This window comes from Lactuca sativa, chromosome 9 (assembly GCF_002870075.4).
Source record: "Lactuca sativa cultivar Salinas chromosome 9, Lsat_Salinas_v11, whole genome shotgun sequence".
Classification (NCBI taxonomy): domain Eukaryota; kingdom Viridiplantae; phylum Streptophyta; class Magnoliopsida; order Asterales; family Asteraceae; genus Lactuca; species Lactuca sativa.
Window position 1 is genome coordinate 24,730,715 of NC_056631.2, and position 26,963 is coordinate 24,757,677.

General features: G+C 36.1%; 1 protein-coding gene across 2 annotated transcripts; it reads right to left on the reverse strand.

Moving 5' to 3' along the window:
• Positions 1-1,417: 1,417 nt before the first annotated feature.
• Positions 1,418-3,973, reverse strand: LOC111881150 (transcription factor MYB59). 2 transcript variants are annotated; one of them, XM_042897996.1, is made up of 3 exons: positions 3,749-3,973; positions 3,406-3,535; positions 1,418-2,069 (listed from the first exon to the last, which is right to left on the reverse strand). In XM_042897996.1, the coding sequence occupies exons 1-3, from the start codon at positions 3,882-3,884 to the stop codon at positions 1,553-1,555; spliced, it is 783 nt and encodes a 260-aa protein (XP_042753930.1). In that variant the 5' UTR covers positions 3,885-3,973; the 3' UTR covers positions 1,418-1,552. The 2 variants fall into 2 exon arrangements, with proteins under 2 accessions (XP_042753930.1, XP_023733311.1); XM_023877543.3 differs by having other exon boundaries at positions 3,711-3,960.
• Positions 3,974-26,963: the final 22,990 nt, after the last annotated feature.

Genomic DNA, 26,963 nt, shown 5'->3' on the forward strand with positions numbered 1-26,963 from the left:
AGTATGTTTATGTTATGTACAACATGTGCAAACATATGAGCATATGGATGTAATTTTTTATTACATCATTTTAAGATTTTTGTAAAAATACATCACTTGTGTTATGTTTTATGATGAGTATGTTTATGCATGCAAAGAGTTAGATTAAGGGATCCCTGGGAAGGTTATGTTTAGAGCTTGCATGGAAACTGTTGGATTAAGTGTATAAAGTCTTAACTAAATTGAAATATTCTTAGTAAATAAAAGTAAAGTCCTTTTTAGGTTGCCTTCAAAACTAGGAAATAGTCTGGATTAATATTAAGAGAGAGAAATTATTTATTAAAATATTATATGATTAATATATTAATTGGTAATAAGTAATTAGTTACGAATTAATGAAAATTAATTTAATTAATGATTAATTAGAATTAATCAAGGCTGCAAGGGTTCCAGTTCAATTGCTCAATATTTAAACAAGATAAGCATTATAGAACCTTCCTATGGTGGAGGGTTTTTGGAGTCGTCTTTCCATTTGCTAATATGGTAGGTGATTTGAATCAGATTAAAATATTATTATTTTAATATTAAAATCAAGGTTACCTATAACTATAAATAAGGACTTATTGAGAGATTGAAAACCTTAAACAACTTATAGAGAATTTTGAAATTACCCTTCTTCTTTTATCTTTAATTTTTTTATCATAAGGTTTCCTAGAGTTTGGGTGTGACACATTAGAGGCTGTCACATTATTGGAGCTTTCTTTCCAAGAAGGTTTTCAAGAGAGGTGTTTGGCTTAATTCAAATTAAGCAAATGTATGTTTTTTTATGTAACTTTCGATTACATAAGGTTAATTAGATTAGTTTTCAAAGTATGTTTCTATTATGAGAAAAGCCATAGATTTCTAGGTTGCATGTGCTCATAATTGTTTATATGAAATTCCGTTGTGAAATCATGTTTGATTAATTATTACTTTAACCTAAAAAGCCCACAAGAAACAAAGATGATGATGACCGGTTGATTATCAGTCGCTATATATGTAGATGATTGGTTACTTATATAACAAGTCAGATATGTGTCATATGTTTATGTTTTATTATGTTGTGTTATAACTCACCATATGTTGCGTACTTCGGTATATGTGTAGATGATGATGACTGGTCAACCTCTACTGGACTAGTAAGAGGTATATCAAAAAAGCTCTTAGTCGATTTCTTGGAAGTATGTAACATATTTCAAATGATATTCTTACCGGACTTTGTGACATTTCCAATGGATTCGTGAGTGATTCCGGATAGATTTCTAACGAATTTCCAACGGATTTTAGACTAATTTATAATTAACGGGAAAATTTGAGGGGTGGCACGTGCTATCCCGTGCTACATATTGAGTCCGCCTTGATTTTAACTAAAAAATTGTTTTAGATAAATACATAGTAATAGTAAGAACTTTTTTTACAAGAGTTTATTATATTATTTCAATAGCATGACATACAAGAGTTTGAATTTAATATCTTAATATCAACAACCAATTTAATCTATGATTTAAAACTAAGTTAGCCGATTAACCTTGTGCTAAATTGCTCGCTTGTTGTCGGGAAAAAACATATTACTTCCTATCTCCTCTTGGCCATCAATCATCCATAGCGTGTTGAGAGAGTAATCCCATATTGGAGAAGGTGTTATTTCGTTGGACGTGTCAAAAATAGGTCTTATACCATCGTCTTCTAATAAATCTATATTCTTCCATATTTCATCCATTGAATTGTATCCATCTTCTCCCTCACTACTATTGTTAAGACTAGTAGCAATACTTGTAATGGTATTGCTATTGCTTTCCCCCTTTGTGATAGTCAACATTTCTAACCCTCCGGTGTCGTAGAAACTTTTTTCTTTGGTTTCCATCATTGGCATTGAATGGACAGTATGATTGCTAGTATATATTGATGAGTAAGAAGATGAATCTGAGAGCGATGAAGATGGAGATAAGGCTCTTTTCTGTTCTTGTGCCTTTTTCCTCATATGGGTCCTCCAATAATTCTTAATCTCATTATCAGTTCGTCCTGGAAGTTTTCGAGCAATCCTTGACCACCTACACGCCAATTCAATAGTCATTGTACATACAAAACAGCAATAATTGTGGATAAACTCAAGAAAAGAAACATAAATTTATAATTCTTTTAAATATATATCGCTAACTTATAAAGCATGTAAATAAGATAATACAACTTGTACATATTTTGTCATTTCTTGTTCAGTTCCACTTAACTATTTGGTCATCTTCCTAGTTATTATATTATTATTAATATTTCCGTTAAAAGCTAATCATTTCTCTAGCTAGTATTTAATTTGGTATTATATTAAGTATTAAGTTATAGTCTGAATGGAACCATCGTTATAAAAATAATTAAAATTTTATAGTAAAACTCATAACTATTAACAAATTATTAATTAAACATGATTTTATACGATTTTTAATATAGATATATAATTAATTGTCGGCAATTATAACCGAAACTTATTCAAGACGAATTTATAAATCATCTAAAAATCATGGATCAAATAAATAGTTGTCTAATTTATTATTAACATCTATATTTTAAAAAAATAAAAAAATGATGAGAAAATAACAAGTTTTATTTTTATAGAATATTTGAAATGAAAAACATAAATATAACAAATGACTCTAATAACTATTAAAATTTTTTTAGTACATAGATATATAATTTGTTCATTTTGAACAGTAATTATAATAAACTTCACTCTCGTTTTGGTATTTGCGAGTTATGTAACATTTTTATGTATGTTTGGAAAACAAACCAAGATTAACATAAATGTTTTATGACGCCGCTAAACGTCATTCTGTATAAGAAATGAATCATAAAGTGCCAAAATATCTATTTATTTATTTATTTATTTATTTATTTATTAATATATAATTTCAGTATCAAACGTCAGTGGATATAAACTAAGTCCATTCAAATATGCATACATGCTTTCTGAATTCTGAGCCAAATCCTTTCAAGAATACTTTTATGATCAAAGAATATAAGTCTATAACGTAAGTTAGACAACTCGACTTGTAATGGTAGAATAATTCTGGTTAGCTTTATGAGTTCATGAACTAAAACAAAAGTAATAAAAGCGAATATAGAATAATTACTAAGTTGATATATATTTGTGCTTAATCAATATCATGGATAAACAAAATATATATTTACAAAAAAAAATGATAACCCCGTATTTCCCGAATATGATTATAACAAAGAAAAAAATATGTCGACTCATGATCATAACTTTGGAATATGGATCAGAGATTTCTCAAAATTATTGGAATAAACATATGCATATATTTTCGAATAATAAACATACAAATTGAAAGTAATTATAGAATAATAATAAATAAATTAATGGATAAAAACTCGAACCTATTGCCCCATTTAGAATGAAGCTCAAGGATTCGACGCTCTTCTTGAGGAGTCATCTTGCCTCTTTTGAGACCTGGGTGTAGATAGTTAACCCATCTCAATCTGCAACTCTTTCCGGTTCTTTTTAAACCTGAATAATTTAAGTTTCAAAAAAATAGTCCCCAAAATTATATTTGGGTAGGTTAGACAGAAGTAAGTAATTTAAAGATTGATTTTGTTTATAAAAGTGCACAACTTTTACTAGATTTGTTAAGTAATTTCCATGGCAACAAAAACCTTTAACCCTAACAGTAATCAATTACTACCTATGTTTTCATTTTTGTATCTCCCGCCACCTTCAAACCTGAAACTTTTGCTATGAAATCCCATCGTCGATCTCCAAACATGTTCACAAAAGAAACCAACTGAACATCTTCTTGCTCTGTCCATGGCCCTTTCCTCATCGACATCGACATCATCATATCATCTTCTTGGCCCATTTGTTTTTTCTTTCGTTCTTTTTTTTTTTTCTCTCTCTCTCAAGAATCTTGTGTTGCAGGTGAAGTGAGTCACTAACTTGGAAAATTTGGTGGACAATAGGGTTCTAATTTATACTGGTGTTCTTATCGTGTTGTTTGAGTGGGGAGAGTTGAATCTTGTGATAGGGTTTTGAGTGTGACTGAAGACTTAATCCCACCCGTACACGTCTCTGGAGTTCTTTGATGATAAGGGAACCCTACAAGGTCACAACCTTGGTGACATCAGCCCATTAATTTATAAAAGTTGGAGACTTGGTGTTTAGATTGTTGAGATGGTGTTTGATTTAATCCCTCATTCCGTTCACCAAATCGTTTGATAAGTGGATGTAGTTTTCATCATGCACCTAGAGACTAGATATCTCTAGTTAATTACCTTCAAAGTATCGTTTCTTTAATTTTAATATATATTTATTATATCTTTATACAATAATTAATAAATATTTAGGTATAGGTTTTTCCAATTAAGATATGTTGCTAGAAGTAGACGATGATTTACAAGGTTGCAGAAATGTGTTGCGGTCATCTGTTTGATGTCTATGGGAGAGTCACCCGATACAATCTTCGAAAGAACTGCAAGCGAAAGTTTGTATAGATTATCAAAATGTTTTTTTTAAATATCCGATTACGTTTATTTGTGGAAACCTTCGTTGCATGATATGCAATAACTGTATGTGACACATGAAAAAAAACATGGGTTTCCAGAATGCTTGAAAGTATTGATTGCATACACTGGAAATGGAAAATTGTCCAAAGGCATGGAAATGACACTATGCAAGTGGTCATCATGGTGCGCCTTTATTGGTATTAGTGGATGTTGCTTCCCAATATTTATGGATTTGGCATGTTTTTTTCGGGGTTGCTGGTTCCTACAACGACGTCAATGTTCTTCATCAGTCACTAGTATTTGACGATCTTTTGTTATGAAAGGCTCTCGATGCTCCTTTCACGGTGAATGGAAACAAATATATGTTTGAGTATTACCTTACGCATGGAATATATCCTGTGTATTCCACATTCGTGAATGCATTCCGAGATCCAGTGGAACCAAGAGAAAAATTATTCAAAAAAAGACAAGAAAGTGCTCGTAAAGATGTAGAACGTGCTTTCGGTCTTCTAAAGTTGAAGTGGCACATTGTAGAAGACATGAAACGATCATTGGACTTAGAAACTCTATGATATATTATGTATGCATGTATTATAGTAGAACATGTGGCACATAGTAGAAGTGGTACATAGTGGAACATGCGGCATGACCATTGGACTTAGAAACCATTAGAGTTCTAAAGTCGAAGTGGCACAAAGTAGAAGGCCCGACATCACCATTGGACTTAGAAACTCTACGATATATTATGTATACATATATCATAATGGATAACATGCTAGTAGAATATAAAGGACAAAATATTACACACTATATCCCAACGGAGCCCATATACATTCAATTTCAACCAGGAACAACAGAATATTTACATAGAGTCGTTGATATTCAAGACGCACAAAAAACATGCAACTTCGAGAAGACTTGTCATATTATATCTACGCTGGTAAAGATGATGATGAATTGTGTTATTTAGGAAAAATATGTATTTTTTGTCTTGTAATGTTTTTGTTTTTTAAATTTAGATGTTATGTTTTATTTAAATATTATGTTTAAAATTATATTTGTTTTAATAATTATTAAAAAAACTCGAAAAATAAAAATAAAAACACTATTAGAAAACAGTCATTAAATGACATGCAAACCATTACGCATGCTAGTTTATGATACACAAAAAGAAATCCGAAATTTTTTGAAGACCCCAGCTTCCTCTGCCTCTGCACATTCTCTCCTCTCCAACAACCTTGATTCTCACTCTCCCTTTTCTATACAAACCGTAAGTCGCAACCACCACCATCAAACCATCTCAGATTCTCTTTCTCACAATCAAGAATTTCCTTTATTAGAAATCTTAGATTCCCCTTTTCACAATCATGAATCGCCTTTCTTAGTTTCTCATTCGACACAGATCAATCCGTAAATTTCCCTTTTTATCTCTCGTTTCCATCTCCCTTTGGCCCTTACCGATTCTTCTACCTTCCCCGACACAAACATTAGTCACCACCATTGTTATTACCACCACAAGGAAAGCATTGGCAATTCCTTCGGTTTCTTCCACTTACAAGTCTTCTTCAAGGTCAACTAAAACCGTATCCGTGATTCTAGCTCCAATTCATCGCTAAAAATTAGAAAACCCCACACTTTATCTTACAATTTATCAATTCTAAATTTTGGAAAAAAGAATCACGCCTCATCTATGGTCAACACCATACACTGTTGGTCAACTTTTTTTCGTTCTTATCTCCACTAGTTCGTCCGCCTTCCACCCTTGAGAAAGTATATTTATTTTCTTGTTCGTATGTTTTATCTTATAGTACACACTGTCTTGCTTGATATGGTTTATTCTCCATCTGTTCCTTAAAGGGATCTATTACATGCCAGTTTGGATTATTTTGTTAATGATTATCTAGTCCTTGTTGGGATTGAATAGTTTAAGTACCTCAACCAGGGGAATGTTGTTTAAGTTTTTTAACTTGGATATGTTTATCGTATATTGAAGATATGTTTTCTTTAGTTTGTTTTGAACTTAATGGTAACTTGTTTTTTTCCTTATTCGGAAACTAACTATGTTCTGATTAAATGTGGGAGTCTTATTGTCTTCATGGTTAATGGGTATGTAATGTAGTCGCTCTTTCTTCTTGCCTTTTGATAAGTGTTATTTTACCCTAGAATACATATTTACAATGTTAATATTTTAAGGGAAGTCAGAGGTTATCTAGATGCATATATATTATATTTTTCGATGTAAATAAGATTTCTAATTTTGTATTTGTTTATGAGAAATTGGATTTGTGTAAGCATAACTGAAGTGAAAATATTTGATATTTCAAATGAGTAAATTGTAAATCTCAGATTATGGGGGATGCCTGTAATGTCACTAATGATTGTTACTAGAAATATTTGTCATATTTTACACCAAGAACATGGAGTAGCAGTTATTAGAGTGTATACAGTGTCGTTCATGACTTCACTTGATATGGCGAGTTTGTTAAGTTCATCTTTTTTTATGATGCAAAAAAAAAGTAAAGTGGTGTACTGCTTTGCTTTGGTGTTAATATATCTTTTGTATTGTATTATATTGTGGTGCATGGTTTTCAATATCTATAATAAAGGCAAAGCGAACCATTTTTCAACGCCTGGATGCTGCAACTAAGGCTCCACATTAGCATGTTGGTATTGATGGTTGGTAATTACATTTGATTTTATTATGTTTTTGTAACATCGTGATTTTCACCAAAATTTTCTTTTATTTTAAACATTTTTTAGCCAAAATACGTTAGCGGATGTCTTATTTTAAATATTATGAAAAAATTACCAATGTTACTTTATTACAAAAAAAACCTTCATCAAAATCAAAGTTCATAAACTAACCAAAAACAAGTTCTCAAATAAAAGAAATGGAAAACTCAACGACATGTCCAAAGTGGTATCATCACTAAAATATACTAATGTAACTACCCCAAAAGGCCTCATCCTCTGCAAGGCGTCATATCAAGCTACCTGTTCCAATGCAAGGCAAAATAACAAGCAAATAATCAAGTGTCAGCATATGCTAAGTGCGTCAATTGTAAGTACAATGTTATGAAACGCGCATATCCCAAATGGGTCAGATAATACATCATATAAGCATGCATTCAAACACTCACATAGCATGGCTTTGCATACATCACATAACCAACACAATTATGCTCAATTAGTATTTTTCTTCTTTTAGAGCTTTTACAATTAGTTACTTTTCTTTATTCATCTTTGTAACTAATTCCTACTTCAGTCATCACCATATATTATGGAATAATATTAATCTTCTTTTTAATCTTTAATAATTACCCTCCCCTAGTCACTTTTGTAATTATTATAATAATACTTCCTATTTATAGGTCTAGTTATTCCTTAGAACCCCAAGGCAAGTATCATATTCACTATTATCGTGAATGACACGACCCAATACAGTAGATGAGACGTGAATCTCACCTGTAACATTAATTTTGATTCCCTTCATTCGCTACTTCGACGTATCATATACTAGCACACGCGTTGTTGTTAAGGATTGGTACAAGCGATGCCAATTCCACTGTGTTACACCTTCCAAATCTCACGTGATGTTTGCATTGGCACCCCCTCAATGCTAACATCACTCCAGTCCACCCACCTCAAGAAACATGTCCCGAGTGGTGTCTAGAAAAAACACTTGATGCCTCTTTGGCTTAAGCTCTTATCTGATAGGTATATTCTAACACATAGGGTCACCTGTCAAATTCGGATAGGATACACACCTAAGTCTACATTGCTACCCTTAACCCCAGTATATATATTCCCCCCTTTTTTAATATGTTATCAATTCATCATATAAGGAATTTACCATTTAACCTCTGTACGTAATCATGCATATTTGTTATCATCATTTACTAGCATATTACTTCACAAGTTCTTCTTATGTAAACATGAAAAATATTAGTTACAAGTTAAAACATTTTACATCACATCCAATTTCCATGCACATATAATCTTTACGGATATCACCTCTCTAGAAGGCTTTGTCCTAAATCATCACATACAAATATTTCCATGAGATCATTGCATGCACACATCATATAAAATCAACATAGTGCACTTTTTCTATCATGGTTGTAACACACCTCTCACATCAAAAGAATAAGAATCTAATACATACGCATCATAAATTCTCATAAACATAAGTAAGCATAATAACCAATAGAATATCATGAAACCTAAACAACTTAGGTTCATTCAAATCCATCTAAGACCTGGAATTCCCTAACAAAGTATTTAAAACCACACAGATTAACTCACCTTTGTCAAAACGCATCCTTTCCACACTTCAAATATTGTAGGAACTGAGATATCAAGGTTTCCCATAGTATAACATAAATAAGTATATTACTAGAAGTCTACAAGATCAAAACTACTAATTATGTACCCCAAACACGCAAACTAGTTACTAGGCTGACTTCTCAAATTTTAACATCAAACAAATGTTCAAGACTATTTTATCACCACCAAAAACTATAGAAATCGCATATATTTTTATATTCCCGTAGTTTAGACATTTATCTTTTCATGAAATGCTCGTACAGAGCCATACAAAATTTATAGAAATTTCTATGAATTTTACAAAACTACATATTCGTGCAGTTAATGTCTAAGCATTCATTAAAAATGACGATTTTCACCTTAGTTACAAACAACATTAGGTACTGGGAAAAAATAAGGACAAACTAGACTCAAAATTTAAACTTTGAGAGTATACGGATCCTAAATCCGTCTCATAATAATTTTATAAAATTTTTACAAAACATTGGCAGAACATCCATTTTCCTAAAACTCCTAACTTTGAGTTTTAAAGGTAAATTGACAAATTAACCCATTAAGACATAACACAAATCGACTCTGAAGCTGAGCATTTTTAACAGTAGAAAATGTCATGGAGTCAAAAGGACAATTTCAATTTCAAACAATGACTCAAAGTACATTGCTTTTAGGGGAAAAGAAAGTACATTGCTAAAGAGAAAACACCATTAAGGGCTTGAGTTTCCTCCACCATTAAACCACATATAAAGACCTTTAGGGATTATTTTGAAGTCCTTTTGGATGGTTCAAAACATGATCGTTTTACAAAAAAAAATGCTCACTAGAACTGAGATAGAAATCAACATGAGTTTTAGAAACAACAAAAAAGATAATGTCTCTAAAACATGGAGAAATTCATGGACATGAACAATCACACTCTTGAGGGTGTTAATAACAAGATTTTAACATAAATAATACATCAAAAGTACCATAAAAGTGGCTGAAGTTTAATCGCAAACAATCAAAGATAACATTAAAGTGGCTGAAGTTTTAACATAAATAATACATCAAAAATACCATCAAAGTGGCTGAAGTTTTATCGCAGATGATCACAAGAATTGAGAGTGAACGGAACATGATCAATGAAAGCAATTAGCAAGAAATTAACCCATTTCTTTCCCTATTTCTCAAGTAATTGAGACATAAACACAAGAGGAACTAAGAATCAAGAATTGACTAATTGTTAAGGATAATTTGAATCCTCAATTTTAAACCATATTCAAACCCGTTAACCTCAACATCCACAACCATGCACTCGAACCTTCCTCCTCTACTTCTCGTTCGTTTTTTATTTCCTTCTGCCGATTGACACAAATGCATAACAACAACCCCCAAATTGATTTGGCTCGTTCTTCATGTATGCACAGCAAGCCCATAAACCAATTTTTTTTCTTCCTTTGATGCACGTATTCGAGTTGAAGAACAGAAGCACACTTGTGACCCCTTTTTTTCTCTCATAATCATCGACACACAACATCCCAAGGAGTAGGGAGTGAAGTCTTTGAGGTTAGCAACCCAATCATGAGGTAACAGATGATGGAAAAAAAAGGGAGAATTTCGTATATACCCTTACTAAACGACTAAATATCGTATTTCCCGACCTAAACTCTAAATATCATATTTGCCCTTCTTAATATTTTAAAATATTGGATTTGCCCAAATTTATATTTTAAATAATTTTTATTATTTAATAATATTTTGTTACATTTTAAAATCATTTTAATTTAAGAAAATGTCTAAATGGACCATAATAATCTTACCCCTAATCGGACCATAATACCTCTCCTTGTAAATCATAAGAGTACCTTATTCCTGCAACGTGAAACTAGCGACTGGACGATCAACATAACCTTGCGACTTTTTTCTGCCTTATTCTCGCCAAATTAGTGTTGCAATCAACGACTATATTATCACTGCATTTTCTTTTCTACCTTCTTCTCGCCAATTTGTTGTTCCAATCGCTAAATTATCAGGTAAAAAAAGTTTGTGTTTGTATTTGTTAATTGAATATTCACACTCGTGATCAGAAGTATGCATAGCTTCAAATTTTTTGAGAATGAGCAATCAGAATGAAATTGAAGTTCATACCTTATGATAAGATTCACAAGCCTGAAGTCGTGGGTTTCCGTACTAAACAAGATCGGGAAACCACATGTCGATCCAAAACAGATCCTACCCACGGAATTGAGAATTATAGTTTTAAACTTTTTTCCTTTAAAGTCCTTCAGATACCAATACAAGTCTTGATGATCATCTTATTGCTAGATGATAATGATGCATCAATGTTATCAAGGTTCTGGTTTCTACTCACACTTTTTGTCTTAGCCATTCCAACACTTGAAAAAGGAAGAAAAATACCACATACGATACAAGAGTTGTAAACAAGGGAGAAATATACACATACACACATACAAACAGGCGCTAACCTTCACCGATCACTAAACCAATTTAATGTTTTTTTAGAGAAATCGAATTCCAATATGTAGTGTACTCATGACACAAGTTCGACAACCAACAAAAAAACATATTGTAATCGTGCACAAAACACAACAAATAATGAACTCTAACTAGTGTTATGTGATGAAAAAAAGGTTTGATGACTGGACTAAAACTAACAACTATAATACCCCATTAAAGTTTACCAAAATACTAAAAGCAATTGGGTCAGTTCCTGTTTCAGCTAAAATCATGGCATAATTTGTATAACCTGTCAGGCCCTGGGAAAACGAGAGGCAGCATATGGTTTTTAATTGTTTATCTAAACAAAGTAAAATGTAGAAGTCAAAATTGTTTTTGTTGAGAATGTAACTCTACATCCTACAAACCATTGTAGGCCTGTTTGTTTTGTTTTTTTTAATTTTATTTTAAGATGCATTTGATTGTGCCTATAAAGATTAAGTCCTTTTGACTGAGAGTGGAAAACTGGAAATTAACAGTTCATAGGAACTTGAAAACAACATTTGAGTTTCAATTATGCATCACAGCTTGAAATCAACACTACTGTATGGTAACTTGTGGTATAAATGAAAATTAGAAGTGCAGAACCAAAATTAAGCCTATTATTTGGATGCATGACCTAAACAAAGGGCATGTATGGAAAGGGAATTGTGAAATTGACAGTGGTTTCAAGAATTTGAGATTCTAAACACGTAAGTATTGATTCTATTGCTAAAAAGAAAGGGATATAAGAGTATAGTTACCTGGTTCTAATTAACAATTGCAAGAAGGAACCAACTGCAATTGAAGGAAGAAACGAAAGGAAAAAACGAGGATGTCGATCAGTGAATGTACACCAACGATCATGAGGAAGACAACTCGAGGAAAACGACCAATCACCAAATCATAAAACCTCGTTTGAAAATTTTTGATTTACAAAGTAAGGGTATTATGGTCCATTTAGACATTTCTTAAATTACAATGATTTAAAATGTAATAAAAGATTATTAAATAATATAAATTATTTAAAATATAAATTTGGGCAAATCTTATATTTTAAAATATTAAGAAGGACAAATATGATATTTAGAGTTTAGGTCGGGCAAATACGATATTTAGTCGTTTAATAAGGGTATATACGAAATTCTCCCGAAAAAAAACGCTGCATAGAAGGGGGTTACGGCTCCATAGGGTTTCCTAGTCTGATTTTTCCATTTCAGCCCCTCCACTTTGAAATGATGACACTTTAAACCTCCAAAATCAAAAGCTATACAATTATAATACTTTCCAGAATGACATTATAACCCTTGGACTTTAATTATTCCTCTAAGGAACTATAATTACCCTATTTTACCACAAAAACATTCAATAAAATTATATACTTCTTAAATATATCAATTAATTATTTTAGGTGTTAATGACTCCAATATTATTTAATATATTTCATTTTTTTTGCTCTCATAGAAACGAAATAACTACATATTTCTTGATATTCTTGTAACGGAACACTAACATCGTTAAATGATGGATTTTTGGCTAGTTACAATTCTCCCCTCCTTAAGAAGATTCCATCCTTGGAATCTTTAATTCACTGCATCATCTTATTTTAGATCACATTCTTAATTTATACTCTACACTTGACCATGATTTGCACTTTGTATGACAACCTTGTATACTTGCTCAACCACTTTAACCAACTGTGGTTTTCATAGGATTAGCGATTTCTCATAGAAGGCACCTCTAGTATACCTTACACCTCATGTGCCATCCTCATGGTAGGTAACATCCTCTAACCCATTGCTAATACAGGGAAGTTACTGTAAAGTTCCTAATGTTATGACTTATCTTGAAAAAACATCGCATACTTTGACACATATGTCGCCATGCCCCTTTATCCCTAGTCACCAATAACCAGGTTTTAGTTATGAAACATTGTAGTAGTCTAGGTTGAACCAAATGTTTTGACTTGTGCATGTACCATATCAATGTTTCACGAATACCACCGACCATAGGGACCCAAAGTTGACCTTAAAGGGTCCCAAGTCCTCGAATATCCCCTCCAAATAATCCTTTTGTTTAACCATCACCTTATCTTTCATTAAATATTCTCTCAAACCCTTGACCTGAGCAGATCGAACCTATTAGAAAATACCATGAACAACCACCGGACTCATATCTTTTAAATAGCATGAGGATCAAGTTCCTTGCAGCTCAATGTGTCAGCTACCAAATTTTTATTACTAGGTGGTAACTTATCTTGGGAACATAATCGACAAGTAGCTCAATCCAATGTTGCTACCTCACATTCAAATCATTATTGTTCTGAACGTGCCGCAAGATTGTACGATCTGCGTATAGAGTACACCGCGTATCATGCAAATAAAAAAAAGCCATAACCTAGAAGTAATAACCACCACCACCAACTCCTAACTATACACAGAGATATTTTTCCCAGTACTCCTTGTCTATTATGAAGCATACACAATCACCTTTCCTTAGTAAATGTTCTCACACCCAAAGCCAGAATAGGTCATATATACCTAGTTTTCTTCATATGGATCTTGTTCAATCTTAGATATTTCATACCCAATCACATGCATTATATTTCATTAAACGAATTGGACCGGCACTCCCCAAGATGAGGAACTTGACTGAATAAACTCTCGCTCAATCAACCACGGGGTTGCGACAACATCTCCTTCAGTTCTAAAGAAGCCAACCTAAAAGATGTTTTGGCTTTAAGAGTCACATCGGGAATATGGTCAATCTGGAACTCTACCTCAGATGGTGGTGGTAAACCCGCCAACTCATCAGGGAAAACATCGTCATATTCCCTGACCACCCGCTAACTTCCTTGAGATCTCCACCTCATGACCAAAGAAACATCACACCTCCTTACTAGACACTTGCTAACTAAAAAGCACAAATAATAGAAATCAACACTAGAGTTATCTCCTCACAAATCAGGCATACCCACACATGAAACATAGAATTCACACCCGCTTTCAACATAGAGGATCTCAGTTTGACTGTCAGACAACCAAAACATATCAATGATAACGTCACATGAATTGATCCTGATGGAAGTCCAAGTCGAAGGAAAAAAGTGTGTCCAACCACCATAATAGAACACTCATCAAACATTTCCCAAAGTAGGAAAACAAGATTCCCTAATGCTACCACAATGTCTTACATACGAATTCACAAAACTCTGAAGTAACACAAAAAAACAGAGAAAGAAACAAATACAAGCGATCTATAAAAGTATTGAAAAATACCCCATCATCTCGTCCGGCCTCCTTGGCGGTCATCTGAGATGCATGAACTCGCCATTTAGGCAAATCAGTCTCCCTACTAAATTCATCACCCTAAATCTTCGGTTTAGGGCATTGGCCACTTTTCTGACCCTTATGTGATCAATTATAGTAGATATGTTTACGGCTCCTACCATCCACCTGTTTTTGGCCCAGCTTGCCACAACGCCTACAAGTAAATGTACCGCTACTACATTACCCTATATATGAAGGGTGACACTTTATACAGACACTTACCTTGTCACCCTTTACAACTTGATGGCCATTATTCCTCTTTGAGGACTCAAATTGGCCATACACCTTTCGTTTTCTCACATCATGCATGACTTCACGGTTTCGAACTGATATTTCCACCTTGAAATTGTGCACCTAGAGTTTCATGATGTCCATAGTATTTCCAACCTCTTCATACATCATACCCGCATGTAACGTCCTAAAAATAAGACCTAAAATTTTCACTTTTAAATTAATAAAACCAGTATCGCAAAAACATCATTATACAAATCCAGATAAACAGAAGGATCAATCATCGTATCACATCAGAGTAAATCTGGAAAAGGCAAAACGAGGTGGTGTGTATTCTACAATCATCCCGAGGTCTCCCATTGGGAACCAAAAAACATAAACTGAAAACTGTAAGCACGCAGCTTAGTGAGTTCCTCAAATACCACATACCGTATATATATATATATATATATATATATATATATACACACACACACACACACATAAATAAACATATAATGGGCCCCGGCCTTCATCGGGCCCCGCTCGGTATACAAATTGGGCCCCGCGCCGACATACATATAAACATATAACATATAAAGATATATACATGCATTAATCACAAAGATACATAGCATACAAGATAGTCATCGGGCCTCACCTGGTAAGAATACGAGTACAAAATATATGCAAGAGTCATGCAAACATCTAGGATAAACATAGTGAGGGAACTTATAACAACCCAAAAATACAGTCCGAAAATTTCATTTTTAAGTCATTAATAAAACCATAAATTATCCATAATCATAATGAAAATCAAGAACCGTGTATCTCAAAACATCATGTCAAATATTGTATAAAAATCAAATGAGAAAATATCAAAGTCTAAAACAATCCCAGGCTACAACTCTGGTGTGTGCCATGCGATCATCCCGAGCCCTTCCCCTTGCTAGTGGAAGTACCTGAAACCAAAAATGAAGGCTGTAAGCATGAAGCTTAGCCCCCCCTCTCAAACTACCACATAACATATAACATATCTTGGGCCACGCCCTTGCTACATCGAGACTAGCTCGGCATTGGCTTGCCTGACATCGGGCCTCGCCCGACATCGAGCCCCAACCCGCATCAAGCAGATCTCGACATACATATAAACATATCAACTAACATAAAACATAACACATATAATAACATGTAAACATTCCTCGGTCCCTGCCCGGCATCAGACCGAGGTCCAAAAACATGCTATTGTATCATACTAGCTAGACATTCCTCAGGCTTGCCCCGGCATCGGTCTGAAGTCTGGAAACATGCTAACATTCCTTGGGAACCACCCTGACATCGGACCGGATTCCAGAAACATACTATCATAACTTTCTAACTAGGCATTTCCTCGGGCTTGCTCCGGCATCGGACCGGAGTCCGGAACTCCTAACACATAGCAAACACATGCAAGAATCATAAAGACATCAAGCATATAAGCATACAAGCATTCCACGGGACCGCCCCGACATCGGATCGAGATCGGGAAAGCATATAAAGCTACATCAGGCCCCGCCCGGAATCGGACCGTAGTCTGTATCTACTACCAACTAAACGGTTCGGCCTTGGTGCCTTAGACCCATTTCTACAGGAGAAAACTCACCTCGCAAAGCTGTCTGTGAAATCTCTCGGTGCGGAATATCTGGTAGCTGCTCCGACGTCTCCTCGACTACCAAAATCACAGTAATACTTAGTCAATATCTGAAACACCTTCTCAATGTAAATTGACCATTTTACCCTTAGACAAAGTCAACGCTCTGGTCAAAGTCAAGGTCAAGCTCAACTCCCAGTCAACCCAGATCACCAAGTCATCTGCTGACTCGTCGAGTTCTATGCTATCAAACCCAATGGTAAACTGAGTCAACTCGCCGAGTCCCTTCACAGACTCGACGGGTTCCATCCGTACAAGATCGGGACAAAACTAATCAACTCGTTGAGTCCCTTCACGAACTCGTCGATTTCTTCAGCTTCTTGGTCTAAATCTTGTCCGTCTGGTTGAGTTTCTTCCCAACTCAACAAACTTTACTCGGCAAACAGAAAAGGTTTGGGGACTACGACCCGACTCGCCGAGTCCCATGAACAACTTGTCGATTCCTTTGCCTGCTAAAACCATACATCCGATTCTAATTGATTCCAATGCTTCTAACTCATAGATATGGACTCCTTAGGCTAGCATAACATGTAAAGTTGCTAACTTTATGTGCATGCATGATGATATAACACCAAAACACTCATTACAAGCTAGAATGGAGGTCTAAGTCCTTTCATCCCCCAAGGTTCAAATCTTGGAATGACCTTGGAAAGGACCCAAAAAGTAACAATAAACAAGCCTACATGAAGATCTAAGTGGATAGAAGCCAAGGTATAATGTTTATACCTTTAACAAGTTTAAGATACTACAAAAACTCTACATCTTTTGATCTCTTCATGTGTCTTCACTCTTTTCCTTCCTTCTCCTAGCTTCAAACCACACAAAATGCAAAGAAATGGCTCAATAATGCACAAGATCGATTAGGGTTTCAAGAGTGGGGTTGGGAAGTGATAAAGACTAGAGTGGAGGCTGATTATGATGCTTAAATACGGTGTAAACCCTAAAGATTAGGGTTTCCTCCTGACGGACCTACTCGTCAAGTCAAGGTGTCGACTCATCAAGTAAATCACTTAAACCCAACGTCCAAGCTGGCCTCAACTCGACGAGTTAGGGATACTACTCATCGAGTAGATTTTACAAAATGAATTCTTAACAACTCAAATACGTACCGAGAATGGGGCGTTACAAAACCCACATCGCACTACCGAATCTCGAAGGAAGAATATATGGCTACTGGTTCACTAAAATCCCCGGGCTATCAATCACAAAATAATCATCCAATCAATAATTGGATCCCAATCCATAACATTATGGTAAAATATCGTTTTACCCCTCTACTAGTTTGGTCCAAGACTAAGGCCCAATCCCTTCCATGGGCCTTTTCCAAGAATCCAAAATAAGCATCGTCCCAAAACTTGATGGCCCAAAAAGGGCCTAAGAATCTAAGCCCAAAATATGGCCCAAATCAAAGCCCAAACGTCCGAATCCAAACTTGTTGATTACGCAGAGCATACTCAACACGTACGTGCAACGTAATCGCTTTAGGGCTTGTACGCTAAGCTTACCTTCTTGTACACCCATCGTACTCCTCCTATATGGAAAACTTTCATTTTCCAGCTCTTAATCGATTAAGACCTCCATCCAAACTCAAATCTGTCTTCCTTAAGATGGTTTATCACATAAAGCTTCCAACTTTACCTGCATTCATGGCTTAATGAGGCTCTAGAGCTCAAAAGAGCATAATAAATGATTTAATGCATGCATGAGACCATAAACCCCATAAAGTTTTCACCTTTAAGCATAATGAACCCTCCAAACATCCAAATCTACAAGAATTAGCTTCTTCGACGGCCTTAACCCATCTAGACCAACCAAAAGGGGACAAAGAAGCATAAAACTATAACATGAAGAGATCAAAGCAAGGAGAAGGCAATGTATGGACTTTATACCTCAAAAGACTTGCAAGATGAGTGATGATTCTGGATCTATAAGCTTCACAATAAGCAATGCACCTTTAATCGTCTTTAATCCCTTCAAAATGAGCAAAATAACCTCCAACTTATTCTCAAGAGCTCAAAGATACAACAATGCAGGCTAATGGTCGAAATTTAGGGTTTAGGAGGTATGGAGGTTGGTAAAGACGCCGGCCATAGGGACTTAAGGAGTTTATATAGGGTGCAATACCCTAAAATTAGGGTTTCATTAAACATTCGTACGCCCTGCGTAATCCTCATTCGCCCAACGTACGAGGCCTCGGTCCAGTTATCAATCCCACCTCGTACGCTAAGCGAACCACGTAGTACGCCCCGCGTATTAGCTTCTCAGCTAGTACGCTAAGCGTACCCAATGGTATGCCCTACGTACTAACTCCAATAACCAAAATGTAATAATTAAATACAAAGGGGCTAAAAAGGAGCATACCCAAAGCCAAGTGTTACAATTCTACCCTACTTGAATCCGAATTTGTACTCGAAGTCCGCTGCCCCAAATAACTTCGGATAGTGCTCCCTCATCTCATCTTGCGGCTCCCAAGTCCACTCTGAACCCTTGCAGTTCTGCCATTACACCTTCACCAACTCTACAACCTTGTTCCTCAAGGTTTCCGTCTTCCGATCCATAATCGCCACCGGTCTCTCAATATAATTCAGACGGTCATCCACTTGTATATCTTCCAATGGTACCACTGTGGATTCATCCACTAAGCACTTCCGCAGCAGAGAGAAATGGAATGTGATATGAATCTGATTGATCTTATCTGGAAGATCCAAGCGATAAGCAACATGGCCCACCCGAGTCAAAACCATGAAAGAAACAATATACCCGGGGGTCAATCTTACCCGATTCCTAAACCGGATAAAACCTTTCAAAGGTGACACCTTTAAGAGAACCATATCCCCTACCTGGAACTCTAAATCTGATCGGTGTCTGTCGACATAACTCTTCTTCCGACTCTGAGATGTCTGCAGCTTACTCCAAACCTGCTGAATCAACTCAGTGGTCTTGAGTACCACTTTGGTACTCCCCATAACCCACTGACCAAGCTCGTTCCAACAAATCGAGGTCCTACACTTCCTCTCGTAGAGCATATCGAAAGGAGGTCGATCAATGCTGGCGTAATAACTGTTGTTATACGAAAATTCCACAAACGAAAGATAAATATCCCAACTCCCACCAAAATCCAAAATACACGCCTACAATATATCATCTAGGTCTAAATAGTCCCCACCCACTCTGACCATCAGTTTGTGGATGGAATGTTGTGCTGAAATGGAGACGAGTGCCCAACTCGTCATGAAACCTCTTCCAAAACCTAGAAGTAAACCAGACATCTCTTTTAGAAACCACCCATATCGGCACCCCATGACATGCCACAACCTCCCTGATATAAGTCTCGGCCAAATTTTCTACAAAAATACTCTCCTCAGTCGGGATGAAATGTGCGCTATTGGTCAAATAATCCACGCTGGCCCAGATTATATCCACTACATGCATAGTCCGGGGTAGCTTTGTGATAAAATCCATGGTAATATCTTGTCATTTCCATACGGGAATCTCCAACCATTGCATCTTGTCGTGAGGTCGCTGATGCTTGGACTTGAGTTCCTACTATTCAAGCACCGCTCCACATACCAGGCCACATCCTGCTTCATGCAAGGCCACCAATAATTAGGACGAAGATCCCTATACGTCTTCATCGTCTCGAGATGAAAGGAGAACCTAGACTTATGTGCCTTCTCCATCAGAACCTGACGCACACCACCCTAAAGCGAAACACAAAACCACTGATACAGAGTCCATAGTTCACGACTATCATAATCGAAGGAAGCCACCTGGCCCATAATACACTCACTCTTTCGGTGCTCTTCCTTCATAGCCTCAACCTGACCCTCATGAATCTGCTCCAACAACAGAGTAATCACGGTCATCCTCAAAGATATATCTATGATCGGAACCACGAATGCCTTGTGGCTGAGAGCCTCGACCACTACATTGGCATTCCCCGGGTGATAAAGGATCTCACAATCATAATCTTTCACCACATCAAACCACCGGCGTTGCCTCATATTCAGATTCGGCTGATCCATTAAATACCTTAGGCTCTTGTGATCCATGTAAATAGTACAACGGACCCCATAGAGGTAATGCCGCCAAATATTGAGGGTGAAAACCACGACCCCAACTCCAAATCATGCATCGAATAATTCGCCTCATAAGGCTTCAGCTGCCTCGAAGCGTAAGCAATCATGTGACCCTTCTCCGTCAGCACTGCCCCCAACCCTATGATCGACGCATCATAATATACCATAAAATCCTCAACACCCTTCGATAGGGTCAAAGTCGGTGCCTCGCACAACCGCTGTCTCAAGGTCTCAAAAGTTGCTTTCTGCTCAGGCCCCCAATGAAATGTAACAGTCTTCTTTGTCATTCAGGTCAAAGGAACAACTATCTTGGAGATATCTTGCATGAATCTTCGATAATAACCCGCCAAAACAAAAAAAACTATGAATCTCAGATGGAGACCTTGGAACCAACCAATACATCACAACTTCGACCTTGGCCGGATTAACCAGAATACCATTCTAGTTAATGAGGTGCCCTAGAAACTGCACCTCATGCAACCAAAACTCATTGGAGAACTTTTCCAAATGTATTTCCTTCCTCAATGTCTTCAACACTTCCCTTAAGTGCTCATCGTGCTGCTCTTGAGTCTTGGAATAAGCCAAGATATCATCGATGAATACAATCATAGACCGATCCAGCATCAGTCTGCACGTGCGGTTCACGAGATCCATGAATGTGGTTGAAGCATTCGTGAGCCCAAAAGGCATCACCACGAACTCGTAATGACCATAACGATTTTGGAAAGCTGTCTTCTGCACATCCTCATCCTTAACTCTCATCTGATGATAACCCGATCGTAAATCAATCTTGGAGAAACAAGATGCTCCCTAAAGCTGGTCAAAAAGATCATAAATCCAAGGAAGTAGATAACGGTTCTTCACCTTTACCTTATTCAGCTCCTGGTAGTCAATCCACATATGATGAGACCCATCCTTCTTCTTCACAAACAAGATCGGGGAAGGCGAACTACTCGATCGAACGAATCCCTTGTCTAATGGCTCCTGCAGCTGTGTAGATAACTCTTGTATCTCGGGTGGGGCCAACCGATACGGTGCTTTGGCTATTAAAGCCACACCGGGAACCAGATCAATCCTGAACTCAACCTGCCTCTCCGGAGGCACCCCAGGTGAAACCTCTGGAAACACATCCATGTAATATCATATAATCGGCACATCATTCACGGTCTGATGAGTGTTGAGCATTACAACATTCCTATGATGCGTATGCAACCCTAATTGCTTTGGATCTAGGTTTTTATCAAGTTATACATGCAAATCAAGTTATCCAAAGCAAAACCCTAATGTAGCATACAATTTTCGAATTTGATAACTAAACATAGTTAGAAGAATACCTTTTCTTTGTTGATTGTAGATTTTGACCTTCAAGAACTTAGTGCCTCGAGTGTTGCACCTATAATGGAGTCACAAACACCAACTAGCAATGGATGAACAAGAGAGATAGATAGAGAGAGAGAGAGAGAGAGGGAGAGAAAGGGAGGCTCTAAAAATTGGCTATGGTTCTCTTATGAAACATAGTGGCCGATTTCAAGGAGCCAAGGGTTCCTTATATAGTTGAGCTACTAGGGTTTTCAACTGGGAAACCCTAATTTCCCTTGCTTAGGCCCTAAGCAACACATAGACCCCCATATGGCAAGCCATGGACAAAATCTCTTTGGACTCCCCATAGATTTCCGTCCATCCTGTACCAATAGGATCCATCAACCCAAACTATAACTATTACTGATTTACATAATCAGTCCTCGTTCTTTTAAATAGTCTCTTTTGATCACTAAATTGATTCCAAATTAATTTTTGAGCAATACTAATTAAATAATATGATTTCTCAATTAATATATTACTCTTATAATATATTAATAAATCATTAATTAACCTCTTTCTCCAAAACTCATCCTATCATATTGCTATGGTGAAGGCAACTCAAAAGGACCACGCTACTATCGGGTCAAGTAGATACTAATTATAGTTATGGGCTTAGACACCTAATCCAACAGTCTCCCACTTGGATACGTCTAATAACTATAACTGCCAATGCAACGTCAAAATTCGATTAGCATTCGTATCTCTCAAAAGTCGTTGTCAAACTCTGAACTAGTCAATCACGCGTCCTTTAGATAAGGGATCATATAATCCTCCGTTCTACAATATATATCGTGTGGACAAAGACATGGAACACAATCATTATCATTGTCCAACAGTTTGTTTCCCAATTTCTGATTTGTTTGACATAGAACTTAATTGCACATATCAATTCAGTCCTAACCAGGCCCAGCATATAAGTCAACACAAAATCATCGAGGGGCCTAAGATATCGCTTTTACCCTTTTATGATAAAAGGAACCGATAAAATTTGACTTATATGTTTGTACTATTTACTCATCCAATCGTACACAACAATATGTTTTGTAACATCAGGTTACTGATGCGTTTACGCATTATCAATGCATAATCAACTTTTAAACATCAACTCATATATCTCGGTTTAACGATTATACAATATTATTATCTCACAATCACTCGTGATAAATTCCATGAAGTGATTCATGTGAGTGTGGGTTTAATCCAATACTCAAATCTTATTTCAGAAGTACTCATGAACGTTGCAGCAAACCTTTGCCATTTCTAAACACTTAGACAATCTACAAACCAATTCATGACAGTCTAACCTCATAACTTACTTCCAAATCATGATCGGCTGTGGATAATTTGAACAATCTAATTATTTTGGAAGTATAACATCCGAAATTGAAACATTAGTAAACAACTGACACAAGACAGTAAACTTTACTTATAAATAAATCTCCATTACTTAATCATCAAATGTCGATTACATTTATCTATTACAAGTTTCTAAACATCTATCTAATCACTAAAACAAATATTGTCCTTCAGACCAATGCTCCTTGCATGCTGTAAGTGCTTAACCCTGCTCAGACCCTTTGTGAGGGGATCTGTTGGGTTCTCCTATGACGATACCCTCTTGACTACGAGGAGTCCTTCTTCTACCCGATGTCTGATGAAGTGGTATTTTTTGTCGATATGTCGGGATCTGCCATGATCCCTCGGTTCCTTGGTTAAGTCAACCGCTCATTCGTTATCACAGAAAATCTCCATAGGCTCCTTTATGGCTGGTTCAACTCAAGGTCTCTGATGAAGTTCTTCAACCATATCGCCTCCTTCGACGTTTCTCTCGCTTCTATGTACTCTTATTCGCACGTTGAATCAGCCATTGTCTCCTACTTGGAACTTTTCTAAGTAACCGCTCCTCCATTTAGGGTAAATACCCAGCCTGACTGAGACGGAAGTTATCTCTGTCGGTCTGAATGTTGGCGTCACTATACCCTATCACTCTCAAGCCATCACTCCCACCAAGTGTAAGGACCCAGTCCTTAGTCCTTCGCAGGTACTTGAGAATGTTCTTCATTGTTATCTAGTGAGCTCTACCCAGGTTCCCTTGATATTGGCTTATCATGCTCAAAGCAAAAGCCACATCAGGGCGAGTACATGTCATAACGTACATGATCGAGCCAATGGAAGAAGCATATGGTACTCGACTCATTTCCGCTATCTCGGCATCTGTACTCGGACTCTGAGTCTTACTCAGCTTGGTATTGCTTTGAATAGGAAACTCTCCCTTCTTGGAATTCTCCATGCTAAAACGTTTCAGTACCTTGTCCATGTAAGTACTTTGACTGAGTCCTATCAGTCTTCTACCCCTATTTCTCAAAATCCTTATTCCCAGAATGTAAGCAACTTCCCCTAGATCCTTCATAGCGACACACTTCCCAAGCCAGGACTTCACCTCCTCCAAGGTCAGGATGTCATTTCCTATGAGTAGTATGTCATCCACATATAAAAATAGAAAGCTAACTATACTCCCACTAGCCTTGACATACACACAGGACTCATCTTCGCTTCTCGGAAATCCAAACTCTTTGACTTTCTCATCAAAACAAAGATTCCATCTACGAGATGCTTGCTTTAATCCATAAATAGATTTCTCAAACTTGTTGTTACACCCCGAAACCAAAGGCGGAAACGTTTCCGGGGCGGACTCCACGTTGAGTATCAAATCCAATGTACATAGTAAGCATAGTAAACACAAAGTTGGTGAGTTCATAAGATGTTTGTTTTCTGAAAAATGTACAAGTTTCCTTTGGTTCTCCGAAAAGTTTGATATCCAAGAAAATCTCATATTTTCTTATAAGTATAGTTTAGTTATCCATTAGTTACACGATCTAGTTAAATACAGTTCAGTTATCCCAGGAAAAACCCTTATTTTCCTAAAAGTAAAGTTTAGTTGAATACCACAGTGTATAGTTTAATACATAAAACTATATATTGTAAATCATGGGATTACTATGCTGTACTAGATATAAGATGACCTTGATACACAAAGACTATAGGTTGAAAGTCATGGGATTACCGTCCTGTACTAGATATAAAATCAAAACCATGGGACTACCATCCCGTACTAGATATAAGATAGTTTGATATACACGAAACTATAGATAGATATAGATTGAAAACCATGGGACTACCATCCCGTACTAGATATAGATTGAAAACCATGGGACTATCATTCCGTACTAGATATAGATTGAAAACCATGGGATTGTCATCCCGTACTAGATATAGATTGAAAATCATGGGATTACCATCCCGTACTAGATATAGATTGAAAACCATGGGACTATCATCCCGTACTAGATATAGATTGAAAACCATGGGATTATCATCCCGTACTAGATATAGATTGAAAATCATGGGATTATCATCCCGTACAAGATATAGATTGAAAACCATGGGACTATCATCCCGTACTAGATATAGATTTAAAACCATAGGATTATCATCCCGTACTAGATATAGATTGAAAATCATGGGATTATCATCCCGTACTAGATATAGATTGAAAACCATGGGACTATCATCCCGTACTAAATATAGATTGAAAACCATGGGATTATCATCCCGTACTAGATATAGATTGAAAATCATGGGATTATCATCCTGTACTAGATATAGATTGAAAATCATGGGATTATCTGTTGGATTAATGTCTAAGTCCATAACTATATTTGGTATGTACTTGACCCGACCCGGCATGGTCCATTTGGGTTGCACTTCACCGACACAATTTATATGGATAATCTTTTGAGAATAGTATGTTTATGATTAATATTAATATATTATAAGTTCTAATATATTAATATGGAATCATATTATTTAATTAGTATTTATCAAGAATTAATTTATAATTAATTAAGTGATCAAAAGGAACTAATTAAATATGGACTCTTATATATATGGAATGGGCCAAGTTCATTTAGGTTGGGCTAAGCTTTCATGGATAGTCCATGGAGTGTTTAACCCATGGATCCTAGGAAATGAAAGGTCATGTGTATTAGGGTTTAACCCTAATCCTCCACACTATATAAAGATGTCCTTGGTTGGTGAAATTGGCACTAGTGTGGTACACTAAGAAGGGCTAGCCAATTTCACTAGAGAGAACCAAGTATCCATATTCTCTAAAGTCTTCCAAGGTGTTTTGGTGATTTGTGATTCCATTTGAGGCTTCCACACTATTGGGGCTAAGCTCTTAAAGCTTGAAGACATCAAGCTATATCAAAAGGTATGTCATCTAACTAGTACTTTGTAGTATAAGAACTTCATAATATGCTAGTTAGGATTAAAGCCTTGGAAAGTTCTTATTTGCATGTATTATAGAGAAAACATAGATCCAAGGTTTATAGGGTTGCATGTACACCATAGGAGTGTTTGAATGCTCAAAACCCAACAGTGGTATCAAAGCCTCGGCTTGTTTTCTTGTTATACTTGCAAAACTGCTTAAAAAAACGAAATTGTTGCTGTCTAATCATCAGACTCGGCGAGTCCATCAGGAGACTCGGCGAGTCCATGCCTAAAAAGCGATCAAATCGATCCAACTTGCCGAGTTGGTTCATGCACTCGACGAGTTGGACCCCCAGACAACATAAACTCGACTTTTTTGGCTGGAATTGGACTAGGAACATTACCCAAAGATGTTTTTGAACTTATAAACTTGTTTTTGATGTGGTAATGTTCATGCTAATCCAATTTCAAAGATAATTGTCAATAGATTCATGTTTTGTATTAGTTTAAGGTTTAGACTAATTACATGAAAAAGTTTGATTTGAATTATCTTGTTTATATGAGTTGCTTAGATTAATAGAAGTTATGTGAAATTGTTGTTTTCAATCCAAATTAATCTAAGAGTTGATTCTAAAATGTGTTTTTGTAACTTGTCCTCAAGTTATATGAAAAGTCACATTTAAGTTTCATAAAACT

Coding starts and splice junctions, on each gene's coding strand:
- LOC111881150 (XM_042897996.1), bottom strand. CDS start 3,884: ATGGGCCAAGAAGATGATATGATGATGTCGATGTCGATGAGGAAAGGG. Junction 3,536..3,748: donor TTTCATAGCAAAAGTTTCAG/GTTTGAAGGTGG, acceptor TAAATTATTCAG/GTTTAAAAAGAACCGGAAAG. Junction 2,070..3,405: donor CATTCTAAATGGGGCAATAG/GTTCGAGTTTTT, acceptor ATTGGCGTGTAG/GTGGTCAAGGATTGCTCGAA.